We start from the raw sequence: 23,023 nt of genomic DNA on the forward strand, positions 1-23,023 counted from the left end.
GAACTTATCTAATCACATTACCTTATTGTCTGTTCTTTGATAAAGAGACATAAGGAAGAATGTTACACTATGGCTAAAGTAACAAGACTTTGGTTAAGTATAGTTTAATGAAAGAATATCTTGAACTTTTGTTGAATAGTATACATTTGCACCGCTGGGTGTGGCCCAGCCCCTCCCCCCCAAAGAAAGGTGTTCCAAATCTGCTTTTAAATTACTTACTATATGTCCATCTTGGACTGGAGTGATCACACAGTGGATAGGGCATTTGCCTTGCATGCGGCTGACCTGGGTTCAGTTCCTCTGTCCCTCTTGGAGAGCCGGCTACCAAGAGTATCCCACCCTCACGGCAGAGCCTGGCAAACTACCCGTGGCGTATTCAATATGCCAAAAACAGTAACAGCAAGTCTCACAATGGAGATGTTACTGGTGCCCGCTCGAGCAAATCAATGAACAGCTGAACGACAGTGATACAATGCTTTGTCTGTCTTACACAGTAATACATATACCTAGCACAGTAAGTGTTTGGTTTAATTTTCTAAAATTAACGATTGGACAAATAGAAGAAGAAAGTATTTATGGATTGACAGAATACTTGCTTATTTGTGGGTTCTTAAGACATAATATTTTCTGCTTATTGGAGATTATAAAGAAGGACTGAAACAGGAAGACTAAGTCTAATATAAAGAACACTGATTTGTAAGTCTTGACTTCTCACCTTTCTCTGATAAATGGGGATATTGATGCATTCTTTCTTTTTATATGAGCAAAGAGAACAAGAAAAGCAATGTTGTGAAAGTTTGAAATCTAAAGTCCCTCTGTTTTTTTTAATAGGCTGCCTAAATTGTATCTTTGTGAATTCTGCCTAAAATATATGAAAAGTAGAACTATTCTACAGCAGCACATGAAGAAATGTGGTTGGTTCCATCCACCTGCCAATGAGATTTACAGAAAGAATAATATTTCTGTTTTTGAGGTAAGGTAGAAGATGTTTAGTAGATGTCTTTGTAGTTATTTCAAGTACAGTGCCACTGTTAAAGTAGCTAATTGTGCATTTGATTTCTTGAAATATGTTGTTTTTTTGTTGTTTACTTGGTGTTGAGTCAGAATTGGTTAAATCTAATTCTTAACAAGTTCACAGACTTGCTCACAAATAAATTCTATATTTCATTGAATCAAAGATATAAATAATATTTTGTTTGATCACCAAGAAAGAGAAGTTATTGCTAATTATGTTTTATTATGAAATGACAACTAACTTTGCTTAGATTGTGATGAAATTATCTGAGTATATGAAATCTTAGCATGAAATGAAATTATTTTTTTGCTTAATTTAAAAGGAATCGTTTTAGACACCATTTTCATAACTGTAGTAAATCTTTGTATTGTTCTGGCTTCATTATGATACAGATTAATGTTCTTTTATGATTCTCTGTTGCTAATAATGATTTTCAGTTTTAGTATTCTCAATACTTTGGCTTGATTGCCAAGAATTAAGTGGTATCTGCTCAGTTCTATTTATTGCCATGGTGGAAGAATTTTAGGTAGTTTCTTACTTTCTTGATCTTTCTTCAAACTTATTTTAAGTGAGATATAGAGGAGCTTTTCATCTTGGGAGAGGGTAGTTTGGGTATTTGATATAAGTTCTCCACTTAAGCAGATATTGTGCATTTTCAAAGAAGTAATATTAAATTGTTGAGGAAATTTCCAGCTTGAATGTCAATGTCTTAGGCTCTAAAGTTAGTATTCGTTGACATTTTCCTAAGCTTTTGCAACCTTAGGAGTGCAGGGATATCAGGACATATTCTCCAGATCATAGAGCTCATCATAGTTCTCAGCCACAGGAGCCAAGAAATACCTAATTTGCTAGGCTGCTACAGGGAAGTCTTCTTGGTACATCTAACAGTTGTTAATACTCCAATAAGTAGTTTCATATGGTTGTAAATCTGGTCATGACGTTTAAACTGCATTCTTTTTTGGCTGCTGACATATTCTGAACTATAAGTGTACCTTGCTTTATAAATGTATTTTAGAAAGTGTTATCTTTTCCCTTTCTTTTTCTTTAATTCCTAGCAGTGCTCAGGAACTACTCCCAGTACTGTGTGGGGGTGTCACCCCAGTGGTGGTACCAAGTACTGAACCTGGGGTTTCTTCATGCAAACCATGCATTCCAGCCCTTTGCACAATCTCCCTGGTCCATAAGAATTTTCATTAAGATCTTTCATTGAATTACTTTTTGAAAAAAGAAGAATCAAATTAGCTTCCCATCTATATGATTTCCAACCCATTTAGCTATCTCCCTCTTCCATAAGAGTTTTCATTTAGATGACAGAGAGAGAGAGAGGAGAGAAAGAGAGAGGAGAGAGGAGAGACAGTGGGGGAGTGGGGGACGAAATATGAAAAGAATAACTTTCCCATTTGTATGATATATGTGATAAAGCTATTTTAAAAGTAGGTGGGGGGGTTAGATAGCAAGCTTTCCTTGAATGTGGTCAATCTGGGTTTAATCCCTAGTACCGCATAAGGTCTCCTGAGGTCTGCAAAGGGAGCATAGAGCCAGGAATAAGTTCTGAGTACAACCAGGTGTGCCCCCCACCCCCCAAAAAAAGTAGAAGGTGCTATTTTGAGGAAAGGGAAACATGTTTGAGCCACATCCTACAATGCTCAGGGCTTATACAGGGCTCTGTGCTCAAGAATCATTTCTGGCAGTGCTTGGGGGACCATATGTGGTGCTAAGGATTGAACCAGTGTCAACCACGTGCAAGACAAACCTTAACCCCTGTATTATTTCTCTGGACCAGAAAGTGCTACTTTTTAAATAGTTACTGCCTCCTTATCTAGCTATTCATACTTGGTTGAAGTACAGTATTTTAGGTATCTAGTTGTTTTCAAAACACCAAGCATCGTGATTTTACCCTTAAAAGTGATGGGTCCTCAGTTCAAATATGATCTGATCACTGGCAGCTTCTCTTTGACAGGAGATACCCAGAGGTCTCTACATAGGTTATAAGTATAGGTTATATTATGCATGGATTATCAGGATATTCTAGAACTAGATATGCTGCTGACCATATTGTTCTCATTTTTGTTTCCCCCTCTGCTAGGTTGATGGGAACGTGAGTACCATTTATTGTCAGAACCTGTGTCTCTTGGCAAAGTTGTTTCTTGACCACAAAACACTCTATTATGACGTGGAGCCATTTCTTTTTTATGTACTAACACAGAATGATGTCAAGGGCTGCCACCTTGTTGGATACTTTTCTAAAGTAAGTATATCATTTTTACATTTGTTTGAATTCATGTGGAACTCTGAAACTATCCTTATGGGTTCTCACTAGCATCCTTTAGGAAAATAGAACATTTCCGATATGTACCTAGTGTGAGAAGGTGCCTAGTAACATTCAACAGACTCTACTCTCCTAGGAGAAAGAGCTGCTTGCTATACTCCAGAGGAAATGTTTTTAAAGACTTCTGTTCCCCTGGTGGTAATTGATAGACCTTGTGAAATAAACATAGTCATTACCTCGCTCTTTTTTCTCATTTAAATCTTCTCAGTTTAAATATAAAATTGAAAGTTAGGTGATAGAAATTTTTTAAGTAAGCCATTTTTACTAAGGCTGTTTTCTTTCTTTAATCACCTTTCTTTTCTGGAGAAGAGGTTTTATTTTCTAATCAAGCTGCTTAAAACATGTATTTTATTCAGTTGAGTTAATAATAAAATTTAATTATGTAATATATTTGTAGAAATTGCTAATGTCCTAAGAGTTATATAAGAAGATAATTTCAGTAAATATAACATGTACTTTATTAGTTTTATTAAAATGCATTTTAATATCTATTAAATGTGTCACTTGCAACATTTTGAGAATTTCTGTAGTTTGGTACAGCCAGTAGGGGAGGTGGAATTTTGCCCTGTGTGCACCAGCTCAGGAAATAAAAGTAACTTTAAAATAAAATTGCTGCATCTCCCCAGTTCTCTACTCTTGTATTGACTTACATTTTGTAGCTTTGCACATAGTCAGGGACACAAATTCCTTTGCTTATTGACATACTATTTGTGATTGCAGATGGTATCAGATGGCATCACTTTGTTTTTATATTTTTCCTTATAGGATGGTTGCATTGTGAGTAATGGCACAACTTAACATTGTCTTGTCTCCTCCCAATGGGTTGTTGTTTCTTGGTGTGCTGGTATTCCCAAAGGATTGGGGCAGTAGTTTTAACTGTTATGTTAGTCTTTGTTAATAATTAGCACTGCTGTTGAATCTTACTAGTCTGATGTTTAAAACTTGGTTTCCATTTTCTTCACCAGGAAAAGCACTGCCAGCAGAAATACAACGTTTCCTGTATAATGATACTTCCCCAATACCAGCGTAAGGGCTATGGCAGGTTTCTCATCGACTTCAGTAAGAATTATGATTTCATTTCTCATCTCTCTCTGTGGACCTTCTGTAAATTTGTTTTTAAAGAGTTGCAGATAATATGTTGGTCGCTTGTATCTTTTGTCCTATTGCTACATGGCATTTAAAAACCTTATTTTATTTCTTTTGATTTATTTCTTTTGGTTTGATGTGAAATACTTTAAAATAGCTAATATTGAACATTAGTGTGATCTAATGCAAGTGCCCTTAATTTGTCACTGTTAATTTACAGTAGATCTGAATTTATGTAGTAATCCTAACTCACAGCACTAAACACATTGAATAACTACCTAATAGAGAAGTACAGCACATATTCTATTTTCTTTACCAAATTGGGAAGTAATGCATCATTATTTATAATGTGCATCAGTTCTTATCTACAGGTTCATCACTCAGTTAAAAACATGCACTGTACTTTTAAAATCTTAATAGTAAAGGATATAGGAAATAGTATGACTTAAAGATTGAAAGCTGGGACAAGAGAGAAAATCTAGAGGTTGACATTTGCCCTTTTTTTTTTGACAGGAAATAATTTTTATTCTTTTGATAATTTTTATTTATTTATTTTTTAATTTATTCTTTTATTGAATCACCATGTGGAAAGTTGCAAAGCTTTCAGGTTTAAGTCTCAATTATACAATGCTCGAACACCCATCCCTTCACCAGTGCACATATTCCACCACCAAGAATTACAGTATACCTCTCCCCATCCTCCCACCTCCCCAGTCCCCCACCCTGCCTATGTAACTGATAAATTTCACTTTACTTTCACTTTACTTTGATTATATTCAATATTTCAACAAACACCTCACTATTATTGTTTGGAGTTTCTCCCCCCAAAGTCGGACCTGCTGAAAAGGAAGCATTTGATAATTTGTTTTCCATTGCAATTTCTGGCAGATATTTCTCTGGACTTAGTTACTAAAATACAGAAATCCAAAACCGTGCAGCCACTAGTGCGGCTGCTCGACCTCATATCTCGACATTTGCCTTTCTTGAAGCTGACCCAGGTAGAAATCCTGGCACTACATATGTTTTCTCTGAGCTCCACAAGGGGTCACTCCTGAGCACAGAGCCAGGAATAAGCACTGAGTGTGACTCAGGAAACCCAGCCGCCACATAATGAACACAGCCAGCTTTTCAACAAAACAGAAAGGTCCATCACAACAATATTTGCCAGTTTGTTGATTAAGTATAGCGATTCATAGGCAGAGCACATGTCTTGCTTGTGGGAGATCCTGAATTCAATTCCCATCACCACTAGGTATGACCCAGTGTTGCCCTAGTACTATGGGCCCAGGCACACTGGCCCACGCTGGGCAAGCATAAGCAGAAGTATCTCAGGCTCTCCATCACTGTTGGTTATGATTCCTATGTTAAAATCAAATCGAACTTACTTGAACCCTAATAGCTTTAAAGAGATCATTATGGGCCACAGAGCAGGTTCTGTGAGTAATGCACTTGGCTTTGCATACAGCTGACCCAGGTTTGGTCCCTGGGCTGCATAGGGTTCCTTAGGCTGACCAAAAGTAATCCCTTAGTTCAGAGCTCTAAGCACAACTAGTTGTGGTCCCAAAACAAAAAAGATTATTATGGAACTGAATTTTGATTAACATTGATAACCTTAGAAAGTGAATTAAGTTTGCAGTAAATTTTATGTAAATTATAAAATAGCAATTTTTGAGGATATTGCTAAAGATACTGCTTAAATTCTTAAAGATACTAGTTTAGGTATCTAAATTGTCATAGAGATTGCTAAAAATATTTAAAGGAAAATAGCTACAAATAATAGTCCAAACTAATTTTTTACATGCAGTCATTAGTTGCTTACATCACTGTGTTAGAGTAATGGATCAATAAAATGTTTTCTATTTGGTCTCATACTTCATTTCTGGCCATATTTTTTGAAATACATGTTAATTGTTTTGTATATTTTCTTGGTCTTTTTGTATTTGTAGTAGAAGTAGAACTCAGATTATTCTTTTAATATACATATATTGTTTTGGATTTAAACTCATGATTGGACCTGTTTTGCCAATAAATAGCAAAACAGAAGACAAAAGATTTGTAAGATTACAATATTTATTTTCATTTTATTTGCCTAATGTTATATTTATTTTGCCACAATACAGTTCTGGCATTGGTTTTAAGTTGGATGGGGTTTTTTTTTCTTTTAATTTTTTATGCTACAGTCTTTCTGCCGTGTTCATTTTTGATATAGTAAACTTTTGTCATTCTTTTCTAATTTTGCAAGTTATGTATTAGACAAAGGGACAAAGTAATATACTATACAGTGACATCTTCGTGCTAATATTCTTGCTCACCAAGAATTAGGGTGGTGGGTAATTTTAAAGAGGGCTTTGATGTGGAAAGTGTTCTTTTTGTATGTGACATAAAATGGCATTATTTTGTATTGTTCAATTCATAGGTAACTCTTGCCATCTAGTGGTCCCAAAAAAATATGCAAGTACATAGTGTTTTTTCCCCCCATGGTACGTTAAGAAAAAGGATTATTGCTTTAATCGTAATACAGCCTTTTAATATGAAGTCCTGATTTCTAACAGTTTAACTGTTTTAATAATGTAATTTATATTAACTGTAAACAAAGCAATATTAACCTAATGTTCAATGATAAAAATTATAATCTTCAACTTTGCAATTTTGTTCTTGAAGGGATTTGCCTTTAAGATTACTGCCTGTAATACTGTAATGGTGTTGGAAAAGAATATTGTAGTTACTCTTAATTCATTTGCTTCATTATCTCTGACAGTATGTATAATTTGGGGGTTTCTTTAGGTTATTTGTTATCAAAACGTGAAGGTCAAGCAGGATCTCCAGAGAAACCGTTATCTGATTTAGGTCGTCTTTCCTACATGGCTTATTGGAAAAGTGTAATACTGGAGTGCCTTTATCACCAAAATGACAAGCAGATCAGCATTAAAAAGTTAAGCAAGTTGACTGGAATCTGTCCTCAAGATATTACTTCTACACTCCATCACCTTCGTATGTTGGACTTCCGTAGTGACCAGTGAGTGTCACATCACTTTATATATGTCCCCAAGATAATTAGATGGAAGTTTTTGAGTCAGACTACCAAATTTTTGATGAAGGTTATAAGTGATATGAGACATCAACTTCTTTTCTGATTTATATATATTTCTATAACTTTTTCTGATCTTCTGCCTAACTAAGCTACAAAATTTCAAATTTTCCATTACTGGCACCTTCTCACAATCTCAAAGGAACAACTCTAGAAACAAATTGATGAGCAATGGGATGACAGTGACTAGAAACAATGTTAAGTAAAATATACTCATGGTTAATTTACATATAAATGCTGTAAAGCAAAATACTAGTCAAAGAAAAAATGGTTCACCCTTGTCTAGAGTGGTTATAGAAAGATTGCAGGGGAAGTAGTCATTTCAGCTGTATAGATGGCAAATATTCATAATTTTCACAAGAGAGTAGCACTGATCTTAGAGATGAGAAAAATGAGACATTAAATGGTTTAAATAATTTCATTCATTGCTCTTCTCTCATGTAGTGACATTTACTTCACCTCTCACAAGCTGTTTTTGAAACACTTATTATCATCTTCATAAGTTTCAGGACTTTATAGCTAGATCTATTCACTGCTAGGTACTGTTCATACATTATTGATTGCTATAAACTTTTCTCTGGTTCCAGATTTGTGATTATCCGCCGGGAAAAACTTATCCAGGATCATATGGCAAAGCTTCAGCTGAATTTGCGGCCTGTTGATGTAGATCCAGAATGTTTGCGCTGGACGCCTGTTATTGTCTGCAATTCTGTTGTCTCAGAGGAGGAAGAAGAGGAAGCTGAAGAGGGAGAAAATGAAGAGCCACAGTTTCAAGAAAGAGAGTCAGAGACCAGTGTAAGGACAAATTTTTTTTTTTTTTTTATGACAGACATATAAGTTTTTTTTTTAGCAATTGATACTTGATCTTCATTATTTATATGGTGACATCATAAACCAACCCAGTAAATTAACATCATTATCTCAGAGCTTATTTTAGTGATAGAAATTTCAGGAACACTGGCTTTTATTTACTTATTTATGTTTAAGTCTTGAATTACTGAAAGATTCATATTTTTTTGCTCCATAGGACCCATTTTTCACCAGAGCAGCTGAATTTTTGTGTATTTTTTGTTGTTGGCTTTTTTGGGGTCACACTTGGTAAAGTGCTCAGTTTCTGGGGTCTCTCACATGGTGCTCAAGACACTTTGCAGTGCTGGAAATCATACCGTGACTACCATATGGCAACCATGTTTGCTAACTCTGTGAGTTATCTCCAGATGCCCAAAGCAGCTAAATTTTAAGCTACATAGTAATTGAGGAATCTGAATTAAATCTGGTTCTGGTCACTATTAAAAATGAATGAGATATGGTAGCACTGTAGCACTGTCATCCTGTGGTTCATCAATTTGCTCTTGCGGGCACTAGTAACGTCTCCATTGTGAGACATATTACTGTTTTTGGCATATCAAATATGCCACGTGTAGCTTGACAAGCTCATTAAGAAAATAATGTAAACACGTTTTCTGGTAGAGCACTGATAGTTTAATGGGTACCTTTAGTAGGCTACTAAGAGGTTAAAGAGAAGCTTAGTCTAGTGTATGGTTTTAAATATTTTTTTCTCTACTCTTTTTTTTTGAGCAGCACTTTATTCTTTAAAAACCTTTGTCCTCCTTTAATAAACATAGCAGTCTCACTTGTGCTCCTTCCTGTGAAGTGAGGTTTATAATATGAAATTACATAGTCACAATAAAAAATTAGTTGCAGACATTTTATTTTTATGTATGTAAGTAGTGAGGATTTTTTTGGTGGGGTAGCTTGAGGCTCTGCTGTGTGGGCAATATATTCTTGGTAGCTTGCTGGGCTCTCCAAGAGAGGCAGAAGAATCAAATCCGGGTTGGCCTTGATATTAAAGTTTTTCCTTAAAAATTGTACATATTATATATAATCAGGCTATATGTTATAATACATAATAACCACATAGCATTTGTGATATTGCATGATATATGCATAAATCTTTGAGAGAAAATGTATTTTAAAGGAGGAACTTACTTGATATTAACTATTAATATTAATCTTTTAATATTAATTATTAATAATTATTAACTGATTTTCTTATCTCAGTATTTGAAATGTTAGAATAGATAGTATAACCAATTAAGACTGAAAAGTTAACCTATATGGTTTTGTTTTCTAAAATCAGGTGGGAAAGTCAGCATCCCGGGAAAGTAAAGAACACGATTCTTACTCCTCAGTAGAAGGTGAAAAGAAACCAGAAGTTATAGTGCCAGCCAGTTCTACACGTTTGAACAAACAAGTTCTTCCTTGTGATAATCTTTCTGCAAATAATCAGCCATCTCGGAGAGGTCGCTGGGGGAGAAAGAACAGAAAAACCCAGGAACGTTTTGGTGATAAAGAGTCTAAACTGCTCTTGGAAGAGACATCAACTCCTCAGGAACAATATGGAGAATGTGAGGAAAAATCAGAAAACTCGCAAGAACAATACACTGAAAATGAGGAACAGTTGGCAGTCTCTCAGGTTCAGCCAAGCCAGGATGGGAAGTCAGACATTCCCAAACGCAGACTAAGTGAGGGGGTTCAGCTGTGGCGAGGACAGCTGAAGAAAAGTCCTGAGGCTCTGAAATGTCGATTACCTGAAGGCAATAATAGACTGCCTCGTCGCTACAGTGATGGTGACAGGGCAGTCCTTAAGGGCTTCAGTGAGAGTAGTGAAGAGGAGGAAGAGCCCGAAAGTCCTCGGTCCAATTCTCCACCAGTTTTGACAAAGCCCACATTGAAACGAAAGGTAAGGCATTTCTTGGCTATGTCTTTTTTTTTCCTTCAGTTGCAGTTGATTGTAAATGATAACTGTTAAGGATGTTAATAATTTAAGTTTAAAATAATTAAAAACAGTAAATGCATTTATTTGCCAAAATTGTCTCTCTGGAGCATTACTAAGGGGACTCTTATTTATTTTATTTATTTTGAAGCACTGTGACTAACAGTACTGTTGGTTAATGATAGGGTTTCATGCTCACAACATTCCAGCACCACACCTTCTACCAGTGTCCACTTCACTATTGTCTCAGGGTCCCTGCCAACCACCCCCTGCCCTCTGCCCCTAAAGCTCAGTTCTGTAAAACCGGTTCTCAGGTTAAGTATATTATTTCTATATATACTAAGATTAGAAATGTTTACATTAGAAAGGAAAGGAAAGCATTCCTACTGTTTAATGCAAAGTAGACACAATTGCACCCTGCTGTGGGGTTTTCAGAGTGGAGCCATTCATCTTACCTTCCACAATGGTGGTGTTATTTTGTCTACTTCTTTATTCCTTGGTCCTCAACCTTGAATTCAGTGGTTTGACTTTGCTTTTCAAAGCTAGGGAGATAGCCGAGGTAATAGAGAGCATGATTGTCAAGTGTAGGGTCTTGGGTTCAATCCACAGCACCCTTCATCCCTGAACACTGCAAACATTTTTTTAATTTTTTTTTATTAGTGAATCACCATGAGTTACAGTTACAAACTTATGAACTTTCATGTTTGCATTTTGTTTATATCCCTCCACCAGTGCCCAGTCCCCTCCACCATTGTTCCCAGTATCCCTCCCACCCCATCCACCCCACCCCACCCCACCTCTGTGGCAGGGCATTCCCCCTTATTCTCTCTCTCTCCTTTTGAGTGTTGTGGTTTGCAACAGAGGTACTACGTGGCCGTCGTGTTTGGTCTATATTCTACTTTCAGAGTGCATCTCCCATCTCGTGCGGGTCCTCAAACCACACTTTACGTGGTGTTCCCTTCTCTATGCAAGCTGCCCCTTCCTCCAGCATGTGGGGCCAGCTTTCAAGCCTTGGAGCCAACCTCCTATACAACCTGCTTATTTCTACTATTCTTGGGTGTTAGTCTCCTATTCTGTTATTTTATTTTATATTCCACAGATGAGTGCAATCTTTCTATGTCTGTCTCTCTCTTTCTGACTCATTTCACTTAGCATGATACTTTCCATGTTGATCCACTTATATGCAAATTTCATGACTTCATCTTTTCTAACAGCAGCATAGTATTCCATTGTGTAGCTATACCAATGTTTCTTTAACCAGTCGTTCGTTCTCGGGCACTCGGGTTTTTTCCAGATTTTGGCTATTGTAAACAGTGCTGCAATGAACATTCGAGTGCAGATGTCATTTTGACTGTACTTTTTTGCCTCTTCGGGATATATTCCCAGAAGTGGTATTGCTGGGTCAAATGGAAGCTCAATTTCTAATTTTTTAGAAGCGACCATACTGTTTTCCAAAAGGGCTGAACCAGTCAGCATTCCCACCAGCAGGAACACTCCAAATATTGTCCTGTTGGCACCTGAGCTCTACCAGGCCTAAAAATTATATCACTGGGCCAGGCATTGCTGGAAATGCCCTGACATCACTGAGTGTGATTTGTATTCACTGTCACTGTCATCCCGTTGCTCATCGATTTGTTCGAGCGGGCACCAGTAACGTCTCTCATTGAGAGACTTACTGTTACTGTTTTTGGCATATCCAATACGCACGGGTAGCTTGCCAGGCTCTGCGGAGTGGGCTCGATACTCTCGGTAGCTTGCCGGGCTCTCCGAGAGAGGCGGAGGAATCGAACTCGGGTTGGCCGTGTGAAAGGCAAACGCCCAACTACTGTGCTCTCGCTCCAGCCCGATTTGTATTAAAATAAATATAATTTTTAAACTATATTTTATCATCTTACAAAACTTGAATGTGTTTATTAATAGTGCTGTATAGTAATGCTAGTGAATCATATTAAACTGCATAGCTGTTTTTGTTTTGTGGCCACAGCAGGCAGTGCTTAGGGCTTACTCCTGGGCTCAGGAATTACTGCAGGGATTGTGGGGTGGGGATATACAGTACCAGGTATTGAAAGGGAAAGGCTTAACCTCCACGTTTCTGGTTCACAAAACAAAGATTTAGTTTTAGAAAAGGTTGGTTTTTTTAAAAAGTATCATGATTACAAAATTATTCATTGTATACAGTAACAGAATGGAAGACTAGCACCCAAGAATATTTAGAGATAAGAAGGGCCAGGAGGATCGCTCCACGGCTTGGGAGCCAGCCTCACATGCTGGGAGAAAAGGGATCTGGGATATAGAAGGGACCACTAACTGAATGATGCTTGTAGGGCTCACTCGGGATGGGAGATGTGTGCTGAAAGTAGACTAAAGACCAAACATGATGGCCACTTACTACCTGTATTGCAAACCATAACACCCAAAAAGAGAGAGAGAGTAAAAGGGAATGTGCTCGCCACAGAAATGGAAGGGGGTGGGGGTTGGATACTGGGAATATTAGTGTTAGAGAATGGGCACAGGTGGAGGGATGGGTACTCATTGTATGACTGAAACGTAATTATGAAAGCTTGTAAGTTTGTAACTATCTCATGGCGATTCATTAAAAAATTTTTAAAAATTAAGTAAAAATTTATTCACTATTGAGTTTTATACATACACTATGATAGCACCAATCCCACCAGTGTCCATTACTTCCTCCATACACCCTCAACCCACCCTTACCTGCTCTCTTGACAGGCACCTTTCTGAGTTCAGTTGTTCAAGTTTAGGTCTCTTGATTTCAGTGTTGTTAACTCTCTGTTTTGGATATTTGCCTCATTAATTCCTTAATACCACCTATGTACCTGAATCCCCTCACCTGCCTATTGTTTCTCATTAGATTTACAGACTTAGTAAAAAAAAAAAAATAGTTTCTGTATTCCCTAACTTAGTTTTTAACTATAATCTGCCTCTTACATTAGTATGATATATTTGTTACAACTAGTGAGCCAATATTAGTAGATTATTAAATAGACTCTGTACTTTATTTAGATTTCCTTATTTAGATTTCCCTATGTCTTTTCCCCAGGATCTCACCCTGTATGCCACATTGCATTTAGTAGGTTCCTTTTGATTATAGTAGATTTTTCAAATGTTCCTTGTTTTTGATGACCTTGAAAGTTTTGAATAGTACTGAGTAGGTATTTCATAGAATGTTCTTCATATTAGAATGGTTTCATGTGTTTTGGGGAAGATGTTCTTAGAGTTCATTCTCATCACATCATAAAAAAGGTATCAACTTTCAGCCTATATTTTTGTATCAGATACAAAGATACTTACCAACAATGTGAATGTTCACTATCAATATTAAGCTTAATCATATGGCTTAGGTGTATTAATATTTCTCCATTATAGAGTTAATCCTTTTTTCTTCTTTTTCATACTGTATTCTGTGGAAGGAAGTCACTGTCCATTGCTCACATTAAGATAGAAACAGCTATACTATACTCTTTCAGAGCAGAACTTCTGTGCTAATTATTTGGAATAATTAGGAGATTTTTGCCATTCTTTCCTCACCTATTCGTGCATTTATTAACATGAGTAAGGGGTCATAGGATATTTACTTTGTACTTTGAGTTATAATACTACTGTTTAATTTGTTATTTTGATTGTGCCAGTTTTTGAGCACTAGAAACTCCTTCAAATTTACTCCTATGTCCCTTGAATTTAGACTTTTACTGTGAAGCTTTTTAGTTTGTATTGAATACTTACTTTAATTACTACAAGATATTTGAGGTTTCTTGTGTTATTTCCTGCCCCAATCCTAGAATCACCCATTTCTTCAAAGAGTAGGGCTGTGTTTAACCTACTTTAAAAGTTGTATTCTCAACTGGAAGAACTAGTAGATTTGAAGTAAGTAGAAATGAATGTGGAATAACTTTAGTATTCATTAAATGACTATAAAGAATATGCCTTAGAGGACCAGGCAATACAGAGAACTTTTGAAGTTCTACCAAAAAAGCTACTGATCAGGCATCAGAGACTATTTTACAACTGTTTCTAGACTAGTGAGCATGCACTTGAGCAAGTGCTTAACATTGCTAACCTCTGTAGAAAGAGGTAATTGGATTAGATCATCTTTGGTGCATCATTTTTATTTTTATGTAATTTCAGGTATTAGGTCAACCCTGCTACAGTATTGTGTCTAGTATGTCAAATTCCAAAAGCAGATTTGTTTTTCTTTTAAAATGTTTCACTTACATCAGATACTTAGCTCCATATTTCTATGTTCTATTATAACTTTCAAATAGCTTACAAAGAGGTGTACAGCTTTACTGATAGTTCTTCTCATCTTTAGAGTAGACAAAACAGAATGTGATTTTGTTTCTCTTTCTCTTAGTAAGAGACTACCTTCTGTTAGTCTCTTTTTACTAAGGACTAGCTTCTGCTATTGCAGTATTAAAGTAGATAACTCTAGTGTGTTAAACTTAACTGAAATATTAATGAGGGAATTATATCTGCTCTTTAAACATGCCAAATTAGAACCCTTACTTGAGGTTTTACAAACTTGAATTTAATTATTTAATATCTTTGTATCTATGATAATGTCTTACTATAATATTTTGAAATAAAATGTGCTTGGAGAAGCAGCTTCCTCACTTATACGTGCTAATTCTTTTATGCTTAAAAACTATTAATCATGTCACTAACAGAACTCATTACTGTAAATACTTTGTTTTGAACTAGAAACCAATTCTTCACAGAAGGAGGAGAGTCCGGAAACGCAAGCACCACAATAGCAGTGTGGTCACAGAGACCATTTCTGAGACTACTGAGGTATTAGATGAACCATTTGAAGACTCAGACTCTGAGAGACCAATGCCAAGATTAGAACCCACATTTGAAATTGATGAAGAAGAGGAAGATGATGAAAATGAACTTTTCCCTAGAGGATATTTCCATCGTTTGTCCTCACAAGATGTTCTCAGGCGTCAGTCTTCTTCCAAAAGAAAATCTAAAGATGAAGAAGAAGATGAAGAGTCAGATGATGCTGATGGTATGTATGTTTCACAGAGCTGTTGGCTGTGGTATTTGTATCACAGTAGCGATATCAAAGTCTTCAAGAAAAAGTCTGAAAAATGAACACAATCCACTAAGAAAATAAGGGATACTTGCTAATCTATAAGACATAGCAAATAACATTCATCTTCATCTTCTCAGTACTTCTTTGCCCCCCTTTTTTTTTCAACCTGTGATAAAGAGACAAAATAAGGGAATAGTTAGTATCAAATAATGATAGTTCTTTGACCTGGATTGCAAAATTGAGATTATGAAGCAGTGAGAGAGGGTTTTAAGGGAATAATGAGCTAGATTAGAAATAATATAAAGGGACCAAATATAATGACTTACTTTGTACATGGGCCTGGAGCGATAGCACAGCAGGTAGAGCATTTGCCTTGCACACGGCTGACTCGGGTTCGATTCCTCCACCCTTTTCGGAGAGCCTGGCAAGCTACCTGTGGCATATTCGATATGCCAGAAACAGTAACAACAAATCTCACAGTGGAGACGTTACTGGTACCCGCTCGAGCAAATAGATGAACAAGGGGATGACAGTGATTATACTTTTGATTAAAAAGGATCGGTTATACTTTGTATTTAACCAACCAGGGCTTGATCTTCAGCATCCCATAGGTCCCCTGAGCCTCACCGGGAGTGATCCCTGAGTGGAGAGCCAGGAGTAAGCCCTGAGCACTGCAGATGTGCCCCCTCAAACAAAAACCTAACAGAAATAAAGGCATTGGTGGGAGGATATTGGGCACTTTGGTGGTAGAGTTCACTGGGCTGAGTGCTACTGGAAGTAGTCCCTGGGCCTTCCCACACTCTCAAAAAAATTGTATACCTAAAACTGGTTAAAGTGGTAAAATTTTTACTATATACATTTACTACAAATTAAAACTAATGAGAAAATAATCCTAATGTCTTGTTTATTTCTAATGAACCATTATGTATTGGTCCTTAAATTTTTTTCTTGGATTCCAAGAGATATTATAGGGGTTAAGGCACACCTTGCTTGCATGTATACGGCCTGAGTTTGAGCCCCAGAACTACATGGTCTCAAGCATTGCCAGATACAGCCCTGAAAAACCCTGAAGTGTAAGTGTAAGTGAAGTTGTAAGAAGTACTTATTATTTGCATCTTTACATAACTTACCTCCATTCTAAAATGAACTAAAACTGAATCTTAGAGTAACTTCCCTAAACTATGCATACCTAAACTGGTTTTAGTTAACTGATGGTAACAGACTATTGCCCAGGATTCTTTCATTGCTCTGCAAAGTAATTTTCTGTGTGATATTTGAAGGTGCCATTAATTAGGCTTCTCCTTCAAATCCTTAACTTGAAGATAACCAGAAGTTGTAATGATTAAAGATTTTATTAGTCATCTCAGCAAATAGCAATCTAAAGTATACGATCTTGTAACTTCTTTTTTTTTTCATTCCCCCTATACAGACACTTCTATCCTAAAACCAGTATCTCTCTTGAGAAAATGTGAGGTGAAGGATTCTCCACTTGAGCCAGATACATCCACACCTATGAAAAAGAAAAAGGGGTGGCCCAAAGGCAAGAGTCGCAAACCAATCCACTGGAAGAAAAGACCTGGTCGTAAACCAGGATTTAAGTTGAATCGGGAAATCTTACCTGTTGCTACTCAAGAATGCATCATTGAGCCCATTGTCCCCATTCCTAAACCTGTGCGTAAACCCAAAATTCAAGACAGTGAAGAAACTGTTGAACCAAAAGAAGACTTACCTTTAACTGAGGAAAGGAAGGAAGAGGAGGAAATTAATATGGAAGCAGAAGAGGTTGAAGAGGGAGAGGAAGAAGACACAACCAGCAGTGAAGTTCGAGCAGCTTCTCCAGTAGATAGCAGCAATAGTCCCGAGGCCGAAACAAAAGAACCTGAAGTGGAAGAGGAAGAAGAGAAACCCCGGGTCTTAGAAGAGCAGAGGCAGTCAGAGGAAGAGCAACAGGAACTGGAAGAACAGGAACCAGAGGAAGAGGATGAAGTGACTGAAGAGACCAACCAGAATGAAGATCATGATGCAGATGATGAAGATGATGGTCATCTGGAATCAACAAAGAAAAGCGAGCTAGAGGAGCAGCCCATTAGGGAAGATGTCAAGGAGGAACCCCCTGGTGGCCAAGACTCTTTTTTAGATACAAATATGCAGAGTAGTAGGGAAAATGTAAAGGATAAAGATGAAACAGAACCAGATTCTGAAGAAGAACAGACTTCTCATGAAACATCTGTGGTATCAGAGCATATGCCAGGGTCTGAGGATGATCATGAAGAAGATTCAAATTCTAAAGAAGAATTAATTGAATTAAAAGAGGAAGAAGAGATTCCTCATAGTGAACTGGACCTGGAAACCGTGCAAGCAGTGCAGTCTTTGACTCAAGAGGAAAGCAGTGAGCATGAGGGAGCTTACCAGGATTGTGAAGAAACTCTGGCAGCCTGTCAGACCTTGCAGAGTTACACTCAGGCTGATGAAGACCCTCAAATGTCAATGGTTGAAGACTGTCATACTTCAGAACATAATAGCCCAATATCTTCTGTTCATTCTCATCCCAGCCAGTCAGTCCGTTCTGTCAGCAGTCCCAGTGTGCCTGCCCTTGAAAGTGGTTATACCCAGATCAGCCCAGAACAAGGATCCCTGTCCGCACCTTCTATGCAGAACATGGAGACCAGTCCCATGATGGATGTGCCTTCTGTATCAGACCACTCTCAGCAGGTGGTGGACAGTGGCTTCAGTGATCTGGGCAGCATTGAGAGTACCACAGAAAACTATGAGAACCCTAGCAGTTATGACTCCACAATGGGCAGTAGCATTTGTGGCAATAACTCTTCTCAAAGCAGCTGCTCCTATGGTGGGTTGTCATCCTCCAGCAGCCTCACCCAGAACAGTTGTGTTGTCACTCAGCAAATGGCAAACATGGGAAACAGCTGCAGCATGATGCAGCAGAATAATGTCCAGGCTGCTGCCAACTGCAGCATGAAATCACCTCAGAGTTGTGTAGTGGAGAGGCCTCCCAGTAACCAGCAGCAGCCGCCTCCACCACCACCCCAGCAGCAGCCGCAGCAGCAACAGCAGCAGCAGCAACAACCAGCACCGCAGCCTCCACAGCAGCAGCAGCCACAGCCACCACCACAGCCACCACCACCACAACCCCCACCACAGCAGCAGCCACCGCAGCAGCAGCAGCAGCAGCAGCAGCAGCAGCAGCCTCCACCACCTCAGCCCCAGCAGCCTCAGCCTCCACCCCCACCCCAGCAGCAGCCCCCCCTGTCACAGTGTAGTATGAATAATAGTTTCACTCCAGCTCCTATGATCATGGAGATCCCGGAATCTGGAAGCACTGGGAACATAAGTATCTACGAGAGGATTCCAGGGGATTTTGGTGCCGGCAGCTATTCTCAACCATCAGCCACTTTCAGTTTAGCTAAGTTGCAGCAGCTGACTAACACCATTATGGACCCTCATGCCATGCCTTATAGCCATTCTCCTGCTGTGACTTCCTATGCAACCAGTGTTTCTTTGTCTAATACAGGACTGGCTCAGCTAGCTCCATCTCATCCATTAGCTGGGACCCCTCAAGCACAAGCCACCATGACACCACCCCCAAACTTGGCATCCACCACAATGAACCTCACGTCACCTCTGTTACAGTGCAACATGTCTGCCACCAACATTGGCATTCCACACACTCAGAGGTTACAAGGGCAAATGCCAGTCAAGGGGCACATTTCCATTCGCTCCAAGTCTGCGCCACTACCCTCTGCGACTGCTCACCAGCAGCAGTTGTATGGTCGCAGCACACCAGCAGTTGCCATGCAAGCTGGTCCCCGTGCATTGGCTGTTCAGCGTGGCATGAACATGGGGGTTAATTTAATGCCAACCCCTGCCTATAATGTTAATTCCATGAATATGAACACCTTGAATGCCATGAACAGCTATCGAATGACACAGCCCATGATGAACAGCAGTTACCATAGTAACCCTGCCTACATGAACCAGACAGCACAGTATCCTATGCAGATGCAGATGGGGATGATGGGGAGCCAGGCCTATAGCCAGCAGCCTATGCAGCCAAACCCTCATGGGAACATGATGTACACTGGCCCTTCCCATCACAGCTACATGAATGCTGCTGGGGTGCCCAAGCAGTCACTCAATGGACCTTACATGAGAAGATGAGCAAGATGAACTTGGAATAAAAACTTAAAAATATATAAATAAAGGAACCTTTTATACTGACAAACCAGAGAAAAATGGACCCTTTTTCCAGTTAAAATATTGCTGTAGATTTAGAGGAATTTTTCTTTGGTTTATTTTATTTTTTAGAAAATCTTGTCTTTTTTGGGGGGTTCATTTTGTTCTGGGATTTGGTTTTCTTCACAATCTTGAACATTTTACAATAGAACTCATCTGAAAACGGATTTGGGGATAGGGGAAACATGCACAAAAATCTTTTCATAATTAAAAAGAGCCTTACTTTCTTTACACACCACATGGACAGAATCTGTGTACAAGTAAAATACCTTTATCTTATTTTAAGATGTATGTTTCCCCTCATTGTTTGCAGCTCCCAATGTTGTCATTTTTAAATGTTATATATACATCTCAAGGGTTAACCACACCCTTTCCTCCAAACCAACTTTTCATTTCCTACTTTCATTCCAGCAGGAGGCACTTATGGGAGACTCGGATGGGGACATGGAGAACAACCCAAGCTCCTTAAAATTTTTATTGTTAATATTATTTTATTATTATTATTATTATTAAAGTGAGGCAGGAAAATGCTTCTCCTTTTAAAATCCCCTCCACTCCCTACACATACACACACACAGGCACACACTTCTTGAAACCTTTCCCCAAGAATGTTTCATTATAGATGGACTTCATTGAAATGTTGCTTTTCTTAAATCAAGTGTAATATAATTTTTTTTTTTACTAATCCCACTCAGCACTCAGAGACACAAAATACTGTAAGTCTCAATTAACAACAGAATCTCAGTGAAACGCTGTTTGCATTCCTAATCCAGTCTTGGAGGAATAGAAAAGGTCAATTTACAATCAAAAAGAGGAAATTAACCTCTTGGTTTTTTACCACCTGGTAAATCAGCCATAATGCGCACTTATTCCATGCAGCCTCTTGATTTTTAGTATGTACTTTGAGATGCTAAGGGTCTTGATTCTTGAGCCTTTGACTCTGATTAAACTCAAATAGCAGTCCCCAGTGATTAAACTCTTACATTCTTTCATAAAGTGTTGGTGAATGACTGTACAATTCATGATTTGAAAAATATCTGACAAACTTTTGACACTGGTTATTTTATATTGGAAGAGATGATGCAGAATGTGTGTCACAAGGAAGATCATGGTGTGAGTTTTATAGCTATTTAAATGATACATACCTCTCGTTTTTGTTTGTCTTGAGATCCTGAGTTTTTCCCCTGTGAATCAGAGTGCACCAGCCCCTCCTGTGAGTGGCTAAAGAGAAGAGAAGATCAACCAACCACCAGCATAGTAGGGCAAATCTGGACAGCAGGGTTTTAGCAGGCTCCTATGTTGCTCCCGACTCATTCTCTTTTCTCTTCTATAGCCAGTTCACCCATTCTCTTCCTATTACTTACTCCAGGGATAGGTAAAAAAAAAACTATATATATCTTATATATATATCTATATATATGTTCCATCATTAGAAGATGGAAACTATCTATTATACCACTTGGTATGTGCAGTCAAATATCCAAAAGGGGGAAGTACTGCTTAAAGAAATACCTGTAAGCATTAAATTCTCTCCTTTATTTGTACATTTTATATAGATAAATTTTTGAAGTACTAATTAGGCATTAAATTTTTTCAAATGCACAGGTTTGTTGTTTTTTTATACACTTTAATTGACTTTATCAATTAAATGTACTAGATAGAAAAAGGCAGGATTTCACATCTTACCACTACCAATTCTGAGCATGTGCAGGCTGTGTAGGACCCAGTTTCTCTGTATATACTATTCCAGTTCCCAGTCATCTGTGTAGAAAGTGCACTGTTCTGCCCTCTCCCCTACATCTTCAGCTACGTCATTGCTTCCTGATTGGGGTAGGGATGGGGTGGGTTGGGAGGGTGGTATATTGGGAGGAGGGTGGGTCAAGGCAGAAGGAGAAGCTGTTGAAATGAGGGCCGTGAATTCAGTTTCTGTTGATTTGCGGTTGTGTTTGGTTTTGTTTCTTTGGAAAAAAAAAAATCAATCGGGCAGCTCCCTTTTCCACAAGCCTTTTTGTGACTGTAGAACTATTGTAGAGAAAATGTTCTTTTCTATATTATAAAAGAAATTATCCAACACAGTAATATTGGTACCTGTCATTTTTTCACTTCTGTTTAAAAAAAAATGTATTTTTAGCAAGATAACTTGGGTAATCTTCTAAAAAAGAAATTTAAAAACTCACTGTTAGTGACTTTGATGCCTTTTAAAATAAGAGCTTTTTCATTTCATTCCATCTTTAAAATTTTTTATCTTTGTTGTAGAATATTAAAAACTATTTTAAGAAAGATAAAAATTCTCTTTAAAGAGATCTCTAGAGTGTGTGAATAGAGCTCCAGATGCCTCTAAAAGCCGCATGTACAAATGAAGCTAAGTCTATTCCTGTCTGTTTATATTTGCTTTTCCTGTTTTGTAACCTCTTTGTACTTTGTTCATGGTGACTTGTAAGCTAAGGGGAAGGGGTGCCTAGATGCCTTTGTATTTCTCCATGTCATGCGCTCCTGGGCCAGTTGGTCTCCCTTCCTCTCCTTGTATGTAATATCACCTTTTTTTCCCCTTTCTAGCAAGTACTTTCAAAAGAACTCTGTACATTTTAACATAAAAAAATAAATTATGTTGAGCCATTTTGGATGTCTGTCTTGCATGTGGAATTTTTCTCTAGTTTTTCAAATCCGATTATTTTACTACATAACGATTTACAAATAGTAGCTTTTTCATGAACCTCTTTTTATATGATTAGTGTAAATTCATAATTACTACTTCCAGTTTTCACAAGTGTGCATGTGTGCGCTGTGTGTGTGTGTGTGTGTGTGTGTGTGTAATTACTAGCAGTAGAGTCATTTCCAAAGAAATGGCATATATTTTACTTTGGATTTTTTTAGGAAAATCCATTTAAAAATTCTCAAAGTAATTATAATTCATTCAACAATGAAATACAGTTGCAAGTATAGGGAACTCCTAAACTTGGAACATACCAAAAAGTTGTTTTTGTTACTTTGTAATAACCTCTCCCACCACGACCACCACCTCCACAATCTTTTTATTTTATTTTATTTTAAATTTTGGGCCACATCTGGCAGTGTTCAGGGCTAACTCCTGTCTGCACTCAGGGATTACTCCTGGCAGACTTAGGGTGCCAGGGATCAAACCCAGGTCTAGTGCATGCAAGGCAAACATCTTACCTACTTGTATCACCCTGGCCTATAACCCACTCTTTTATAAGGGACGATGGAAGTCCCTTATAATGTAGGAGGATTCATCAAAAAGCAAGAGCTTATGAACAGTGGCCTCATAATCTCTCATAACTATTTACTTTTCATTATTTAGAATGTGGCCTATAGCAAAATCCAGAAAATTAGATTTACCTTTCAGAAACTGGTAGTGTCTTGGGATAGGGACATGAAGTAGATACAATTTTTAGTGACATTCA

At 37.9% G+C, this 23,023-nt stretch overlaps 1 protein-coding gene across 2 annotated transcripts in view; it reads left to right on the top strand.

Moving 5' to 3' along the window:
- The window catches only part of KAT6A (lysine acetyltransferase 6A), a 118,365-nt gene extending 97,341 nt beyond the window's left edge, over positions 1-21,024 (top strand). For both annotated transcript variants that reach the window (XM_055123661.1, XM_055123662.1), the window contains exons 10-17: positions 832-973; positions 3,102-3,263; positions 4,310-4,403; positions 7,215-7,446; positions 8,106-8,313; positions 9,659-10,261; positions 15,014-15,323; positions 16,780-21,024. In XM_055123661.1, coding sequence (XP_054979636.1) covers positions 832-973; positions 3,102-3,263; positions 4,310-4,403; positions 7,215-7,446; positions 8,106-8,313; positions 9,659-10,261; positions 15,014-15,323; positions 16,780-19,526 — 4,498 coding nt within the window. In that variant the 3' untranslated portion in view covers positions 19,527-21,024. The remainder of the gene's footprint in view (positions 1-831; positions 974-3,101; positions 3,264-4,309; positions 4,404-7,214; positions 7,447-8,105; positions 8,314-9,658; positions 10,262-15,013; positions 15,324-16,779) is intronic.
- The last annotated feature ends 1,999 nt before the right edge of the window (positions 21,025-23,023 follow it).

The sequence above is a fragment of the Sorex araneus genome, chromosome 1, assembly GCF_027595985.1.
Source record: "Sorex araneus isolate mSorAra2 chromosome 1, mSorAra2.pri, whole genome shotgun sequence".
In the NCBI taxonomy this organism is placed as follows: domain Eukaryota; kingdom Metazoa; phylum Chordata; class Mammalia; order Eulipotyphla; family Soricidae; genus Sorex; species Sorex araneus.